The 14,915-nt window shown below is 54.4% G+C and overlaps 6 protein-coding genes across 6 annotated transcripts; 2 read left to right on the top strand and 4 right to left on the bottom strand.

Moving 5' to 3' along the window:
- Positions 1 to 370: 370 nt before the first annotated feature.
- BU26DRAFT_521969 (uncharacterized protein) lies at positions 371 to 3,138 on the bottom strand. The gene is made up of 3 exons (XM_033829671.1): positions 2,831 to 3,138; positions 1,827 to 2,781; positions 371 to 1,772 (listed from the first exon to the last, which is right to left on the bottom strand). Exons 1-3 carry the CDS (start codon positions 2,886 to 2,888, stop codon positions 503 to 505), a joined length of 2,283 nt encoding a protein of 760 aa, XP_033680545.1. The 5' UTR covers positions 2,889 to 3,138; the 3' UTR covers positions 371 to 502.
- A 526-nt stretch (positions 3,139 to 3,664) lies between these two features.
- BU26DRAFT_568114 (uncharacterized protein) lies at positions 3,665 to 4,742 on the top strand (the record flags this gene model as incomplete). Its single annotated transcript, XM_033833741.1, has 4 exons — positions 3,665 to 3,780; positions 3,827 to 4,137; positions 4,191 to 4,380; positions 4,460 to 4,742. 4 exons carry the CDS (start codon positions 3,665 to 3,667, stop codon positions 4,740 to 4,742), a joined length of 900 nt encoding a protein of 299 aa, XP_033680544.1.
- Positions 4,743 to 5,306: 564 nt separating this feature from the next.
- Positions 5,307 to 6,077, top strand: BU26DRAFT_401683 (plant basic secretory protein; the record flags this gene model as incomplete). Its single annotated transcript, XM_033822805.1, has 1 exon — positions 5,307 to 6,077. A coding segment is annotated over one exon (771 nt), but the record flags the coding sequence as incomplete, so codon positions are not given.
- Positions 6,078 to 7,863: 1,786 nt separating this feature from the next.
- On the bottom strand, positions 7,864 to 8,741 carry BU26DRAFT_70897 (uncharacterized protein). The gene has a single exon (XM_033836247.1). It carries the CDS (start codon positions 8,533 to 8,535, stop codon positions 8,020 to 8,022), a length of 516 nt encoding a protein of 171 aa, XP_033680542.1. The 5' UTR covers positions 8,536 to 8,741; the 3' UTR covers positions 7,864 to 8,019.
- Positions 8,742 to 9,526: 785 nt separating this feature from the next.
- On the bottom strand, positions 9,527 to 11,037 carry BU26DRAFT_433024 (uncharacterized protein; the record flags this gene model as incomplete). The annotated part of the gene is made up of 7 exons (XM_033824010.1): positions 9,527 to 10,124; positions 10,174 to 10,274; positions 10,349 to 10,416; positions 10,472 to 10,515; positions 10,571 to 10,720; positions 10,774 to 10,806; positions 10,940 to 11,037. 7 exons carry the CDS (start codon positions 11,035 to 11,037, stop codon positions 9,527 to 9,529), a joined length of 1,092 nt encoding a protein of 363 aa, XP_033680541.1.
- Positions 11,038 to 13,469: 2,432 nt separating this feature from the next.
- BU26DRAFT_70858 (uncharacterized protein) lies at positions 13,470 to 14,694 on the bottom strand. The gene is made up of 2 exons (XM_033836246.1): positions 14,350 to 14,694; positions 13,470 to 14,294 (listed from the first exon to the last, which is right to left on the bottom strand). The coding sequence occupies exons 1-2, from the start codon at positions 14,435 to 14,437 to the stop codon at positions 13,774 to 13,776; spliced, it is 609 nt and encodes a 202-aa protein (XP_033680540.1). The 5' UTR covers positions 14,438 to 14,694; the 3' UTR covers positions 13,470 to 13,773.
- Positions 14,695 to 14,915: the final 221 nt, after the last annotated feature.

Raw genomic sequence — 14,915 nt, 5'->3', positions numbered from 1 at the left:
GTGTAAAAGACCTGGTGCACCGGACCTGATGTGTTCGCCCAGCTTGGTCGCCATGGCGGGACCAAATCTGCCTCGTGGGTGGCTCAATACGGTCTCGGCAAAGCCAAAGGGCTACAAAAGCAAGGAAATCTGCGTGGTTCGCTTCCCATCCTGCGTGAGGGGAACGCTGGAAGGTTGATTCGCCGGAGAAGGTTAGCTCGTGCTGCACTCAGCCGCGCGACAAATGTGACTGCCCAGCCTCATAGATTGGGCTCCATAGGTCCAAACGCTCCTCAAGGCATCTTTCAGTGCGGAGGATAATGAAGCGATTGGAGCGGGTTAGGCGGTGGAGAAGACGTCGTGGGTTTTATATCTGGACTCGGTTCATTCCTAAACTTCTTGGCATAACCTATTGTCGTAATCGGCAATCAATTGATGTTCCAGGTTATTGCTGATAGCCAAAGAAGGCAGGAATATAATCTGCTCTCGTATACTACATGCTCATCCCCTTCGACCTTCCCAGCTACGACGGCAGTGATACGATTCTCACTCGGGCCCGCGAGTCCCGCCCTCTCAGATAATTGACCAGGTATTTTGGGCTACATACAGTATGCTTCACCGCCATTGGTACCCAGTAGAGAATGATGCTATGAATAAGGAGGGGGAACCATTCGTCATTCATATCCTCTCCGCTTTGCCCTGACGAGCTTCCCCTACTCCTTTGTGGACCGGTATTCGAGAGACAACTCGGAGGCCGACTGGCGCCGTTATTAGTGCCATTGTTAGTGAAGCTGCCGTAGTCGCTTGGCTGGTTGCTGGTTCTTCGTGTGGCGCTGAGAGGAGTGCGAGCTAGAGTTGCATCGGACCTCTGTGCGGCTGCCGTTGAGGACTCTGCAACCGATTGCGCATCTGTTTCCTGATGGCCGTGGGCAGACGAGCCTTCGTTGAGAGCGCTATCGCTACCATCGTCTTCCATCTGATTACCTGCCACGGCGGTATGTCCGTCCCTTTTCCCGAGTAGAGTTTCCGCACCTTCTTTCAACGAGATGTATACCTTCCAAAGGATGTGCCGGACCTGCTTCGTCTCGCGACTCAATAGTGCTGACGCCGGTAAAACCAGCAGGAGCAAGGCGAAAGGCCAGATCTGGATGTTGACATATCCGACGCTATTGAACTTGAAGAGGCCACAGACCTTGCCTCTGGCCTCGTCGGGAAGGGTATCCTTATATGTAGCAACGTCGTGATCTTCTCCGCTGGCTATGCTCCAGGCATCAAACTGCGCACGGGCGAGTGACGATTTGAAGAGGTGTTCAGCCTCTGCCTCCCAGTGATCGTCCGGCAAAGGGAGGGATCTCGACTGTCCGACTCGTTGTTGGGCGAGAAGTGCGGTCCCAAGTCTATATTTGATAGAGTCGTATGTGTTCGAATTCTTTAGAGCATACTTCATAAGCCAGTACGCTGATGTGTTCGCGACCCCGGATGGTATTGGGTCCGTGGCTGTCCAGCACGGAGAACCCGAGGGTCCACAAAGCAATGTTTCGTCAATGCACGCAAAGGCTCTGGCTTTGGGACTGGAGTTGTAGTAGTAGTCTTTCGTGTCACCTGGGTACCGGAAGGGCTCGTTGGCAGGAAATATAGGATCGTTGCTGCGCTTGTTGTAAAGAATATGCAGCGCAGTGACAAAAATTATCGTCAGGGTCTTCGTTCGCGGGGCCTCGAGGCCTGGAGCTTGAAGATCAGGTATCGGTTGATAGAAGTCGCACATTGGGTCTAGGAGCGACGTGGCATAAGTGCTATGGTAAGTTGGGTTAGTGTCTTTCAAGTTCTTGATGCCTCAAGAGACTTACTTGACGCGGTATACAGGTGCCAACCAATCAAAAGGGTGACCTGTGATTCTCATTGTGTAGTTGGTAATGGCCTCGGGAGGCCGAGGGTTGGATTTGGAACAGTTCGTCGTATCGTAAAGTGATCCGTAGTAGTAAAGGTACCCATGGTCAGTCGCACTGTTGCTAAAGTGCCACACGTACGGCCTCTCAGCGCTCAATGGTGCGCAGGTTGTAGTTCTTCGAAATTTGTGGGTGGGTTCGTGATTGATGCCGAGCACGCTGGAGTCGACAAGGCCAGTATCGAACGTGACGGCGGAACCCGGTTGATAGCCACCCGTGCAGACGTCCGCAATGTCGAACGGGCATTTGTCTTCTCTTCGACGGAACCCAATGGTGGAATTGTAAAAGAAGCTGCAAGACATTGCTTTTGCCTCCTTATCCGGTCTGTAACAATCCTGCGCATATTCCGCTGCGCGCCTCTCTTTCTCAGACATCCATATATCGGCTCGGGCCGCATCTTCTTCACCTCCTCTTTCGGCATCATACTCAAATAGGCCACACCTTTCCGAATCAAGCAACGCGACTCTGTTGGTTTCAATCTGATCGGATAATATGCCGCCGACCGCCACCTGAATGAGGAAAGTGAAGAAAAAGACGGAAAGGACGAAGGCCATCAAGGCCAAATGGCGGCTTTCGAATCGAGAGTCTCTATCCTGCAAAGCCCGAAAGAACTTTGTAGCAGTACCACGGCTGCTCTTCGCTTTCTGAACCATATCGTGCACTCTGAGGGGTTGCGTTTCGTCATCAACATCGCGACGACCAGTTGTCCTTGGCTGCCCAGGACTCAAACACAGGTATAAGCCCGAAATAGTACTTCGCACGATACGGAAGATATACGGTGTACTCAGCGTCAAGCTAACCGCTACGGCAGTCTTGAGCCACGTCGCCCAAAAGTCACTTTGTAGTCTTTGCAGCCCTGTGTTGCACAGTCAAGAAAGTGTTGATAACAAAGACAACGCACTTACGCTGGTTGCTGCTGCAGTCCGTCCACAAACCTATCTGCGGTTTGGTCGAGAGCGACATTGGGCGTCCTAGATTTTCGGAATCAACCCGACAGGGAAGCTGACGTTTGGGGAAAAAAGATACGAATCTTGTGCGATCGCACTTAAGTGGAAGCGACAAACGCCGCCGCTAGACTGCGACAAGTGGTTCTTCCTAGAGCGGTTACTGTCGTTGCTTGACCCGGAAATAGCGATGGATTCAGGTGAGTCTCAGTAGAAAGAGTAAGACTCCTGTCTTTGTGAAGCATACCAAGATAATTATTATGTGCGTCTGAGGAACGATGTGCTTAATGAAAGCACCCGATTGTTGAGGCTCCACTAGCAAGGCTGAGATTGCCCTGCGGTGTTTCGGCTCCGATAGGGGCCACGACCGCTCAGCGTATTCGACGAGGCTGCAGCTCATGCATGGCCTGACATTGGACCGCAAGAAGCATGGACCAGGCTAGATCGATGAAAAAGCAAGCAATGGCTGAGCAGGCATAGCTTGGCACCCTTTGCGCCGGCAGCAACAGTAGTGTGAAATCCTCGAATTGACTGCCACCAGCTGGAGCTCCAGTCTTTTCGAACGGGGAACATATTATGTGTAGTCCCTTGACGCAGCAGTATGGCTCGTTGCGGCCGAAAAGACCGCCTTTCGACGTGGCAAGGCAGAATGACTCTCCTCAAGGCTGAAGGAGGCGACCAATCAGGAGGATTAGCCATTGAGTTGTACGGCGCAGGCGACCCGGGAGCCTCATGATGGGCAAGCAATTAAACAGGGCGCGCCCCGCCTATCTTTCCACATCCTCGATAGCTGAGATGTCCGACGTTGCGCAATCCCCGTGGACTTGGGACCCTTCCCGGCACCAATACTATTACGTCCACAACGGGCACTGGGTCTTCCAAGACGGGCTAAAAATCTGCATAAGCTCAAGGTATCTCTTTCGTCAACTTTGTGACATGGTCGGCTGAGTGATGTAGTTACGAACCACAAGAAAGCGACGAAGATCGACAAAGGAGGGAGCAAGACGAGAGAAACAGGCAAGGCAAAAACCACCTAAAGGACAACAATCCCGGCGGTAGTGGAGCCGGCCACAACGACGACCAGAGAGACAGTGATGACGAGGCACAGTCGCTACAGAGCCATGTCTCTGCAGGACCAAGCGACGAGGATCGTTTGCGGTGTGTCAATCGAAAGATAGTCGTTCAACCGAACGATCCACGATACCCGGACGTAAGAGTTCATCGGCGACTGAGTGGCAGTCCCGGCGATACAGAGTATATGGACCCCAGTAAGTACAACCGGCCAGTGATCTGCCGTATGGGTCGGCTGACTGAGATGGAGATTTCCGCTTGCATCATGCCGGATTCTTCAGAGTAGGGGTTGTCTTCCGAATCCTTTGGCCCGAGCTATCCACCGACATTGAAGACAACATCTCTATCGTAGCGATGTCGACCGGGGAAGATCAGTATTCCTTCCTAAAGATCCGATGTTTTGTTGTTGTTCGCGAAGGTCAGGATGATTGTCTTTGTGTGTAAGTCAAGTTCTGGTCTCACTTTCTGCGTATACATCCCAATCAGGACCTTGGATTGATACTCACATGCGTTATGCAGGCCTCTTAAAACGTATCACGGACGGCGAGCCCTAGGAAACGCAGCTCAAACCCGCCGTGCAGCCATCTACTCGGTCGGCATATCACCCTTGCCAATTGGCCTGCCTATACATGTGATATCCTCGGATTATCTGGACCATATAGCGCCTTCATCGTGCGTCGATTTTAGTAAGATGTATGCCGTTGAGCATAACGTCAAAGTCCGTGACTTCGGTCGCGTTGACGCAAATGACCAATGGAAGCTTCTGGCCCAATTCCAGAAACACTGGCAAGGTCGAGGATGAAGTAACATTACCACTGGCAACGGGACTATCCGTGTAGAGGATCTTCGAAGCTTGGGTTGACTCCTAAGGCGCTGAGCTACCAGCAGCCGCAATTGGGAGTCGATGCTGCATTCTGGCTCGTTAAGGGACATATTAAGAGTACCAATTTCGGTGACCTGGGACTCAATTTCAGTGGAAAGAGGATCCCAGGGCAATTCCTGAAAGCGACGAAGAACAGACCTCGGGAGGCGGGGGAAGTTAAGGGTTGAGCTGCACGCCATGAAACCGACGACGATCAACAGAGCCCGAGTGGTTGAGAAGGCGACCTTGAGAACCTCTCATCAGTTTAGACTGGAGCGATTGGGTTTTTTACAGGGGAGAATGAAGGTAATGCAGGCTGGAGTCGCAATTGTGCCTGTACCTTGTATCTCTTGGCATGACGCTATCTTATCGATCATCGAGAGGTCAACATCTCAGCACAACCGCGAAACCTACCACGAATCTCCTTCAACTCTCTGCTCCTTCTTTTTTAGTTCTGGAGTTTCCATGATGACTTCTTCTACGATACCCAAGTACTTTCAGACCATGTCCCCTGTGCCTACGTCGACCCAGGCTGCCCCCCAGCCCTCCGCCTTACCACCGTCAACCGAACAGTCGAACGCATTGCACATTTCACGGCCTTCCCGTGCAGATTCCGAATCAAAGCCCGTCAAGCCTCAGCGGAAACCTCTTCTCCGTCTAGAGCTCCGTGATCTGTCCTCTGATGGCTCCCGCGCTTTCCTCCGCCTCCTCCATGCCTCTACCGCCCTCGAAGATGCGGTCGACGCCGTTCTACGTCTACTATACACCGGCCTCGAGACGCACTGCATACCACCGACGCGCTCGATCACGCTAGTTCTACGCTCCATGCCCGGCGTAGCGTACACCACAGGACTCGACATTGACGACGATCACAAGGAGATACATTTCAGCACCGATTACATAAATCACGTCCCTGATACGCGGAAGAAGGAAGAAATGCAAGGCGTAATTGTTCACGAGATGGTGCACTGCTGGCAGCACAATGCGCGGGGCACTGCCCCGGGAGGCTTGATAGAAGGCATCGCGGATTGGGTGCGATTGAAGGCAGGGTACGCGCCGCCGCACTGGAAGAGAAGGAGTGATTGCAATTGGGATGCGGGTTATGAGCGGACAGGCTATTTCTTAGAGTGGCTAGAAGAAGAACATGGCGCAGACATCGTCCGCAAGATCAACGAGGGGCTGAGGGGGTGCGAGTACGACAGTGACGCATTTTGGGGAAGCTGCTGCGGGAAGAAGATCGATGAGCTGTGGAAGGAATACAAAGCCAGCCTAGGAGAAGATGAGGAGAAATCTGATACGCAGCAGGAAGAGGGTGATGGGAAGGGGAAGGGGAAGGGGAAGGGGAAGGGGAAGGACGAGGACAAGCCCGAGGACACTGATAGAGCCCACGACGCATCCTCCTCAAATGCCGACGTCGATCCTGACCAGTCTTCGCGGAACAACAAGACGGAAGACCATAGGACACCCCAACAAAAAGCTCGGAGAGGCGGCAACATGCTTGTTCCGGTCCGGCCAGGAACAGCGTCATGAACATCTACATGGCGCAGACATCGATCGCCTGTTCGCTGTCAGAGATGAAAATCTGCGTCGTCATTTCAAGTGGCTGGATCCTCCAAGCCGCATATTCTCAGCCATCTGCGTATCGCTCGCCGATCAACAGATCAACAGATCAGCCATCGCAGCCACCGGTCTCTTACGCGGCCCGTTGGCTGTGCCTCCCGTCGGCAATTATTAGGCGCAGTAGTCGCGAAGCCGCCGAATCGGAAGGATGTCGCGAGCCATAAGCCAACTTCCCCTTTCAACTTCAGGCTACAGAACTCGGTGATACACCTTTGTGTTGGATATTTAGCATTGACCAACGTACATTGTCCAACTGCTTCAGCTTGTTCCACGCGCAGGACATGTCTTGCCTCGGTATAATCAATCTCTCGCACAAGTCGTCTACGCGCGTACTTTTGTTTGTGCCCGAAGATTCCTAATCTGCACAGATACACCACGCTCGACACGGCGCGGAAGAAGTTCGTTCCAATTTCATGGTTGCGGATTCGATTCAGCGGCGAGGCGCATTTCCACTCACCGATGAGAAATCTACCACCTGCAGTCTGCCTTTCGCGTGCCCAGACCTCATCGGCGCGACGTTTCCACGCCTAGCCTTCCTATTCGGGAAAGGTGACCTCCGTATGCACCCAAAGGCAGTAGTCACGGTACCACACGCCTACATCGCCCCAAGTAGGTAGACATCCGAACGCATACCCTGCTCTCAATTACATCCTCTCAACCAACTTTATTCTTAGCCTCACACAATATTGCGCCTAGATAATCAATACATCCGCACAATTCTCCTCACCGCCTATCACTCTTGCAACCCGTGGCAGTGCAACAAGTATCGATGTTGTGGCAATCGCTCCAGTGCATCGTCACCAGTACTTTCCCATATTCCTGCTTGTCGTATGAGGCGAAAATATACCGGAACTCCGAACCTTCTCCGCCGAATCTCGAATACGCACTCGACCTCATGACATTCCCCTTCATGACATTCCCCTTCGTACCCTTCTCCTTCCGGCAGTATCTCGAGATACATAGATACCCCATACGGAAATGGTGCCTCTCACCTGTTCCTGGGAATACATACTCAGGTGCTTCCGTTGCGCCCCATCGAACGCGCGTAGATCATTCTAGCCCCAGGGGCCCTTCTCCCGAATGACGCCCATAAGCGCCTCCCGTAAGCATGCCACTGTTTAGTACCGGTACTGTATCTCGCTGCCCTCGCCTCAGCATCAGCCGCATCTTAAACTCACATCGCTCCGAGATCGCACTATCCGCATCCGGTAACCAGATCGCGAGACTTTGTGCGACCACGCGAGGGGACGTCAATTAGTCTGGCCCGCGAGTGATGATGATGCGTGCCGCTACGTGCGTAGTCCAGCGTACCGTTGTTCGTCGATGGACTTGTGCTGCGGTGCTGTGCAGAAAAGATGCATGATACTGTATGCCGTCCTGGGAAAGGCAAGTGCTGGCCACTACTCGCGCGCGACGCGACGGCCTGATTCACGCTCAAACGCGCAGACGCAGTAAGTAAGCTACATAGAGGCGGACGGATGTTCCATCCTAACCGTGCAGTGCATCTCTCCCGACCTTCTGTGTAGCCCGCAGCCCGCAGGCCCGTGTGGCGCGCATGCTTGCTGTGTATGCTCTATGCTTGTAATACCCGGGGGCGTTAGCCCTTGTTCACAGGCTCTGGTCGAGCCATTGCTTGCTCCGTGCACAGCATAGAAAACCCGGGAAACACGTGTGGTTGGCGTCCGTCCGTCAGTAGCAGCGGCGGACTAAGAAGGCTACGGACTTCGAGGAGCTTATCGAGCTGCTGGAAAAGGGCGATAGGCGGAGGTTTGCTATGCTGTGCGGATGGAGCGTGCGGCGGTATTATTGTGCTGACGAATGATGGGCTGTACGAAGAGAGAGGGAACTTATCCCGGAGTTCCACCAACACTTCGACAAAACTTCTCTTCCACCTAGCTGTTGTTGAGGAAGGACTATCTACTGGCCGCCAAAGTCCGCGCATGGAGTCCGCTCTCCATTTCCGCTCTAACCGCAGACCCCGCCCACCTACTCGAAACGTACGTACGTACATGCTGGACCATGCTATGGCTCTCCTCTTGCGACAGAAACCCCTCAACCTTCCATGCTGTGGAATGCAGAGAACGGCAACGAACCATATCGCGCAACCCAGCATCGCCTATATTTACCCTCCTCGGCCCAATCCTTCTCTCCAACCCCTGATTATCAAGCCGAACTGTGACTGGCTCGCATCGCCTGCCCACGAGTCCGTATCCGGAAAACATGCGAGCTAATCCCTGCTCGGCCCGAGCAAGGCCCCAACCGTCGAATCCATCCATCCTCCCCTCCGCAAGTGTACTGCTCCACACACTGCCAGGCCGAGGGAAGCATTAGTGGGGAGATGGAAGGCGGCTATGCAAGCTCTCATTTCGTCCCTTCAATATTCCTAAACTGCCGATCCGCCGTTGCTTTCAGGGGCATGGCGGAATGCAACCCCCAATGGCGATTCAAGCAGTACGAGGCAGATTTGATAAAGGTGCAATTTAGCATTGCTGGGACAAGGCGGTCCGCGTGATGGAACGAAGCATGTCACCTTAGCGAAGATGGAACGTTTCCCCTCTCAGTGGAGCGTCGGTGGGTCTGTTGAATGCAAGTGACCAGAGTGGGAAGAGGGTTGTGGAAGGCGTCGTGACTCTTTTGCGGGCTTTCGTTTTCGTTTTCGTTCTCGTTTTCGTTGTCTTGGTATTGTTGTCGGCAACGGTCGGAGTCAGACAGCTCACGCAAGACACTTCGCTTCCACTGTTTGCAAGTGAGAATGCCGCAAGAATGACTGCAGACAAACATGCTCTGCATCGGGGGACAAGAGGCGCCATGATGACGGTAACGAGCCAGGGCCTGACCGGAAGACATGCATGTAGGTCGGGTGCATGTAGGGATACGTGCTGACCCGGTCGGTACCTCCAGGTAGGCTTCTGAAAAGGAAAATTGACGAAGTTTCGAATGCGTTGGAATGCAATAAAATAATAGTATGATGCATATCTCATGAAGAAAATATCGACATTTGTGAAGAAGAGAAGAGTCAGGCCCACTTACATGGACCACGAAGGAAGTTTCCCAGGCGCCTGAATGCGTATGCGCACTGCCCCAACTCCATCTGCACCTTCAATTTAATACTGATATGGAGGGTCACGCTGTATGCCATATCTCATGAACCTGGCCATAGCCTGTGGGTCCTGGTATGGCGGCGTTGTACATGCTCTCGCTCTCGGTGAGCTTGTAGGCGCCCTTGGGAAACGAGTCGAATTCGGACTAAGCATTGCTGGTATTGAGCCGTAAGCATCGTATGAGGCGAGAGTAGCGGAGTCCATGGCGTTGGAATAGGCGTGCGGTGGTGCGATGTTCATCATCGCAGGTTGGCTCATCGAAGTTGTCGTCCAGCTCCACTGCGGACTATGAGTGACGTTCGAGGTTATCGGCTGTTGGACGCAAGAGAAATCCGGTGCGGTCGAGGTGATGTTAAATGACTCCTGGGACGACCATCCGGTAAAAGCTTCCTCATCGACTGGCCAGGAGTGCTGCGTTTCGGGCGTGGAGACCTGAGTGTGCGTGGGAAGTAGATCGTCGTATACGCTTGAGGTGTAGGACATGCTGTCGTCATCGGTGGCCGAATAACTGGACACATTGGACGTGTTCGGCTCAGGTGTGGCCGCTGGTTGAGGCAGTGTGATGCCCTGGTTTTGGTACCGCCGGATGAGAACCGTGTAGCTTGGGAGATGTCAGAAATGATTCCATATAGCCAAAAATATGAGCATACCGGTTTTTGATACAATTCTTAGACCGCCCTGGAAAATGGTGACGTTGGATGTCCTTCCAATGCCGACCAAGCTTTTGGACGGCTTCGATGAGCACCTTGTCCTGTGTATCATTCGTTAGCCGATTATTCTGCTGTAGGCAAACGCCCGCCTCATGCGTGTTGACCGGGCCCTCACCTCTGCGTCCCGCCATTCGCTCCGGTCGAGCTCCGGATCGAGCGACTGTTGCCATCGTTTCGCGCATTCTGCTTGTCCGTGAGCGCGATCGTCTTATATTGCGGCAAATGAGGGCCAACTCACGGTCTGCGCTACGCGATCCTACGACGTTCGCGACGAGTGTCCATCTGATAAGTATCCAGGTGAGCAGCTTATAAACTGATGGGCGAGGGACGGTATTACCTTTGACCGTACTGCTGGACGCCTCTTGCAAGTTGGATGTCTTCGCTCTTCGACCACTGCCCCTTTTTGAGACCTCCAGCAACGGAGTTATGCCACCTCTTGCGGCAATCTTTGTTTGTTCTTCCGGGAAGCTTTGCAGCAATTCTGCACCTAGACCGAATTAGTCAGTTTGAGGCAGCAGAGATTGGGGAGGATTGCCATACCAGTCTTTGACTTCGCCCTCGATCACTGTACGGCTGCTGCTTAGCAATCTGTTCTCCGAATACGGGATGGTGGGGTAGACCACGATCGAATAGGAAGCGTGTCCAGGAGGGGCTCGATGCCCGCCATCTTCGTGGCCTGCGCTTCAGGGGAGCGTAATGGATAGACTTACTTTGAGCTTCTACTTCCTCACGCAATTTCTGGTCTTCCGCCACGGTCCATTTACGTGGTTGCCGCCCTGTGGGCTTTGCCGCTGATGAAAACATGCCGTGATAGTAGATATGGTGGAGGAACTGGCGAGCAGCAATCGTCCACTTGAGTTGGATGCTGACGGGGACCGTTGTATGAGCGATAGCAGAGTGGTTGAGAGGGCTAGATACTGCAAGTACAGACGATGAGAGGAGGCCGATGATGAAATGTAAGGGCGGCGTTTAGATGGCTGCAGGGGATGAGAGTCGATCCGTAGCGAGTGACGATGGTAGAGATAGAGTAAGAGAGCGGGAGGCCTAGGGAAGCTTTAAAGCTTAGAGCTAACCGAAAGTATACGGTCGGTCTTTGAAGTGGTCGGGTCAGGCAGTAGGAGCGGCCTCTTAAAAGGCAGCATTGACTGTCGAGGTGACGAGACAGTCTTGGCATGAATGTTTCATGGAGCCTTCCAGGATTGGATTCAGTGCTGGTCGACAGGATCACCTGCAGGCTGCCCGAGGAAGCCAATATGGGACGTGCGCTGCATTGAGGCTTTGCACTGTGCGGTAATGGCGGTGGGATAGGGCTAAGGCTTTCTCCAACGGCGGCTCGTGTAGCCCGTCACCCACGTCTAGATCCCCAAGTGGAAAGTCCCTGCGGATTCCCAGGTAGGGCTGCATTAGCCATACACCGCTCCGTGTCGGACAAGGGTGAGCTTAGGCTTGTTCTATACATAATAAGCTTATTGCTCCACACGCGTTCAGCTCGCCTTTGGGAGCAGGGATCCGGTTGACTAACCGCCGGGCTGGAAATTAACGTTGCGAGCACGCCTTGGACGGTTGAGCTAACGGTTTGGCCCCCAGGAGGCGGGAAAGTTCCGCGGTTATGGTACACGAGAAGGATCGGCATGAGGAGATGGTGCGATCTCGCATGACAGCAGAGCGTACTAATAATTGACAGCAGCCGGCCATGTACGCGTGAAAGTCGATGCCGGCGCTCTGGCGAATTAATCCAGCAGCACCTGGCGACAGAGCGTGGCTCGGCTGGGAGACCTTGGCCCCTCGCTCAGATTGGGCCGGTACGATGCAACCTGAGCCCAGTCGTCCGATATCGACCTCTTGCTTTCAGCTCTTGGGCAGAGGCCTTGCGCCATATCTGGAGCTGGCAGGGAGAGAAGCAGCTCACGTCGAGGTACCGTAGGCCGTTGTAACCGAACGGTTGCCGACCTCCCCAGATAGATCTTGTTACTAAGCTGTGAGCTCTGTAGATGCTCAGAATACATGCGTCGAGGACTGCTCAGCCAGCCGCCGGGCATGGCAGGGGCAGGATGCCTGTTTCTGGACGTATTCTGAGGGTTTTCCATGGCAAATGGCCTGCTGAGGTCGGCAACTCATCCGGCGCGGCGGCAGCAACCTGAGTGGGCGGTGACAGTGAACAGACGGACAGGACGCTGGCGCTGGCGCTGAATTGGAGAGCTTGGCGAGCAACATACAATGAGTCCACATAGCGGACAGTGTATAGGAACGAGAGCGGAGCGTTCTGCGAGCGGAGGTGTGGGCTGTGCCGATGGTCGGAGCGTTTCACTCGGCAAGTCCGACTGCCGTGCCCTCTGTGATGCCACAGCATCACCACGTAATACAACAGTGCGAATTAAAAACATGCAACAATACATGCTCAATCTCTTGGTGCACAACCACGGAAGTATAGTGGATCCTTCTAACGATACAGAAAACGTGGCATGCCTGTCGAACTACTCGGCGAATGCAGAGTCCTGATCCGCCGGTCCAACACAACCAGCGCCTTGACCCGACGCATCTCCACCAACACGAATCAGCGCGTGGTGGGATAAAAAATCAAACCTCGAAGGGCGAGAATTGACCTGCAGTTCTCCCACCGCCTTTTGCTTTGTGCTGATAGATTAGTCCTTCGTTGTGTAACGAAGCCCGTCAGCTAGACCTTCCACCGCTTGCACAAGCCCACCCCGACCATGGATATTAGTGTGCAGCACATTTGCTTCTAAGAAATTATCATCCGATGGTGGAAGCTCAAGGCCGCTTCGGCGACCGTGATGGATGAGTAAAACCTCCGACAATTTTAAATGCTGACGGCCTCTCAAAGAACGCACCTTCGGACGGAAGAGCGCATCTCGGGTTGAACAAATTTGACCAGCATCTCCCACCGGGCTCATGGCGGTCTTCTTGGCCAACATGCTCTTAGGAGAGCTGCGAACAATGATTCATCTGCCTGTGTGCGTTATGCGCTCTAGAAACATGCCTGCTGACTGAGCGCGCGAGAACCAGGTTACTTTGAGCCGAATGTCGTACATTCTTTCTCTGCCATGATCCATTTGGGGGTCAAAAGGTTGCCAGACCAAGGCAATGGTTAAGGTTGGCGGCCGAACGCCGACCCCATCCGCCGGGGTGATAAGATGCATGTCATGCCCATTGACCGATTTTGCAAGACCTGCCCACGCAACATCCGGGGGAGTATAAGCGACGCCCAGTGAACCCCCTTCGGACCATCGAATCTCCGCTCAGACGGGTATACTATAGGCGGCGAATACTAAACGCTTGCCGCCCTCCAGATGGGTCGGTGTTGGAGATGCTTTGCGCTAGTTACTACGGTATGAAGCCCGTCTGCAAAGCGGCATTTCCCAAGCCAAGCAGTCTGATGGCGGCCGGGAATGTGCATATCGTGGGCCTCTTATCTTATCGCACGGGTGCTTCCCCGACGCAGGTAATGCAGTACGAGCCTCGAAGAGGCGGCCATTGCGAGCAATACGCAGTCATCGGTGCATCAATGTCCGGTGGAGGATCTTAGGTCTTCCCCACCAGTCGCTTCGCCTTTTCCAGAAGGACAGTGCTCTCGCGGCCAAGCTTCCGCTGCCCGTTGGGACCGCTACTCCTGGCCTTCGACATCAGCTTGCGGATACGCTCTCTCTCGGCGGCTTTTCTGGCGCGTTCCTTCTCTGCCTCTTCGCGTGCCTTCCGGCGTGCCTCCGCTTCCTCTCTTTTCCTCTGCCCAAGCTCTGCCTCCCTCTTGAACGGCTGGGGGCGCGACCGTCTCCCCCGCCGATCGTGGTGCTGTGTAGATGCTGGCTCCGGTCCCGGCTCCGGTGAGCCATTCTCCAGCATCTTCAGTCGATCCGGGTGCGGCTCGAGGTTGGGCTCTGGTGCGGGCTCGGTGGATTCCTCCTGCGTCCTGTCGGCGCCGTCCTCGCGGTCGTGGACGGACTTCTGCGCGGTGGCGGCAGCAGCGGCTTGCTCCCGGGCTTTGAGCTTGGCGTACTGCTTCTTGAGCTTCGCCTTATAGATGAGATCCTTCTTGATCTTTTGCACTGCATGTCGGGTCAGCATGCGCGGCTGTAATACGGTGCAGCGACAGTCGCACACCTTTCCGCTTGTGGGTGCCGTCGGGCAGATTGGCAGGCCCAACCGAGAATCCCTTCGTCTGCTTCTTTGGTGGCCGCGTCGGGGCCATCCTGAGGGCGATACGCGGGGCTTGTCGGAGATGTTCGCGCGGTGCGTGGTGGATTGGCGGAGGGAGAAAGTTTCTGAGCGGGACGGTGCTGGGCTTGGCAAAGGCGGGACCGACAATTCTGGCCGCGCGACGTCCAGCAGCCACCCAGTCACATCATCTGGCGCGAGCATTGCAATGCGACGCTGCACCGTTATTCGAATGATGCGAAGCCCTCCCAGCCAGCGGCAGCCCGTCCAAGCGTCGAGAGCCATTTTCTCGTCGTGTGACCGCCGAGCCAGCCCGAAAGCGCCGGGAGCGATGCGTTACTTTATCAGCGGGCGCCAGCGCGATTAGCAGAGCTTCCGAGCTTCGCCTTTGTCAATCGTCATCGCCCACGAACACCTGGCACAGCTCCTCCGCGCTCGTCCCGCTGGCCGTCCACGGCCCTGTCGCGTCTCAAAACCGGGCAGAAACGCTGTGAAGCTGCGACTGGAGCCAG

This window comes from Trematosphaeria pertusa (assembly GCF_010094035.1).
Source record: "Trematosphaeria pertusa strain CBS 122368 unplaced genomic scaffold BU26scaffold_12, whole genome shotgun sequence".
NCBI lineage: Eukaryota > Fungi > Ascomycota > Dothideomycetes > Pleosporales > Trematosphaeriaceae > Trematosphaeria > Trematosphaeria pertusa.
The sequence above is the reverse complement of the archived record's forward strand: the minus strand, read 5'-3'. Positions and strand labels throughout refer to the sequence as shown.

Bases quoted from the DNA above. Each gene is read 5' to 3' on its own strand.
- BU26DRAFT_521969 (XM_033829671.1), bottom strand. From the start codon at position 2,888: ATGTCGCTCTCGACCAAACCGCAGATAGGTTTGTGGACGGACTGCAGC. The intron at 2,782-2,830 runs GTAAGTGCGTTG...TGTGCAACACAG, and splicing joins GGACTGCAGCAGCAACCAGC to GGCTGCAAAGACTACAAAGT. The intron at 1,773-1,826 runs GTAAGTCTCTTG...AACTTACCATAG, and splicing joins GCACCTGTATACCGCGTCAA to CACTTATGCCACGTCGCTCC.
- BU26DRAFT_70897 (XM_033836247.1), bottom strand. From the start codon at position 8,535: ATGCTGGGTTGCGCGATATGGTTCGTTGCCGTTCTCTGCATTCCACAG.
- BU26DRAFT_70858 (XM_033836246.1), bottom strand. From the start codon at position 14,437: ATGGCCCCGACGCGGCCACCAAAGAAGCAGACGAAGGGATTCTCGGTT. The intron at 14,295-14,349 runs GTGTGCGACTGT...CCCGACATGCAG, and splicing joins CGGCACCCACAAGCGGAAAG to TGCAAAAGATCAAGAAGGAT.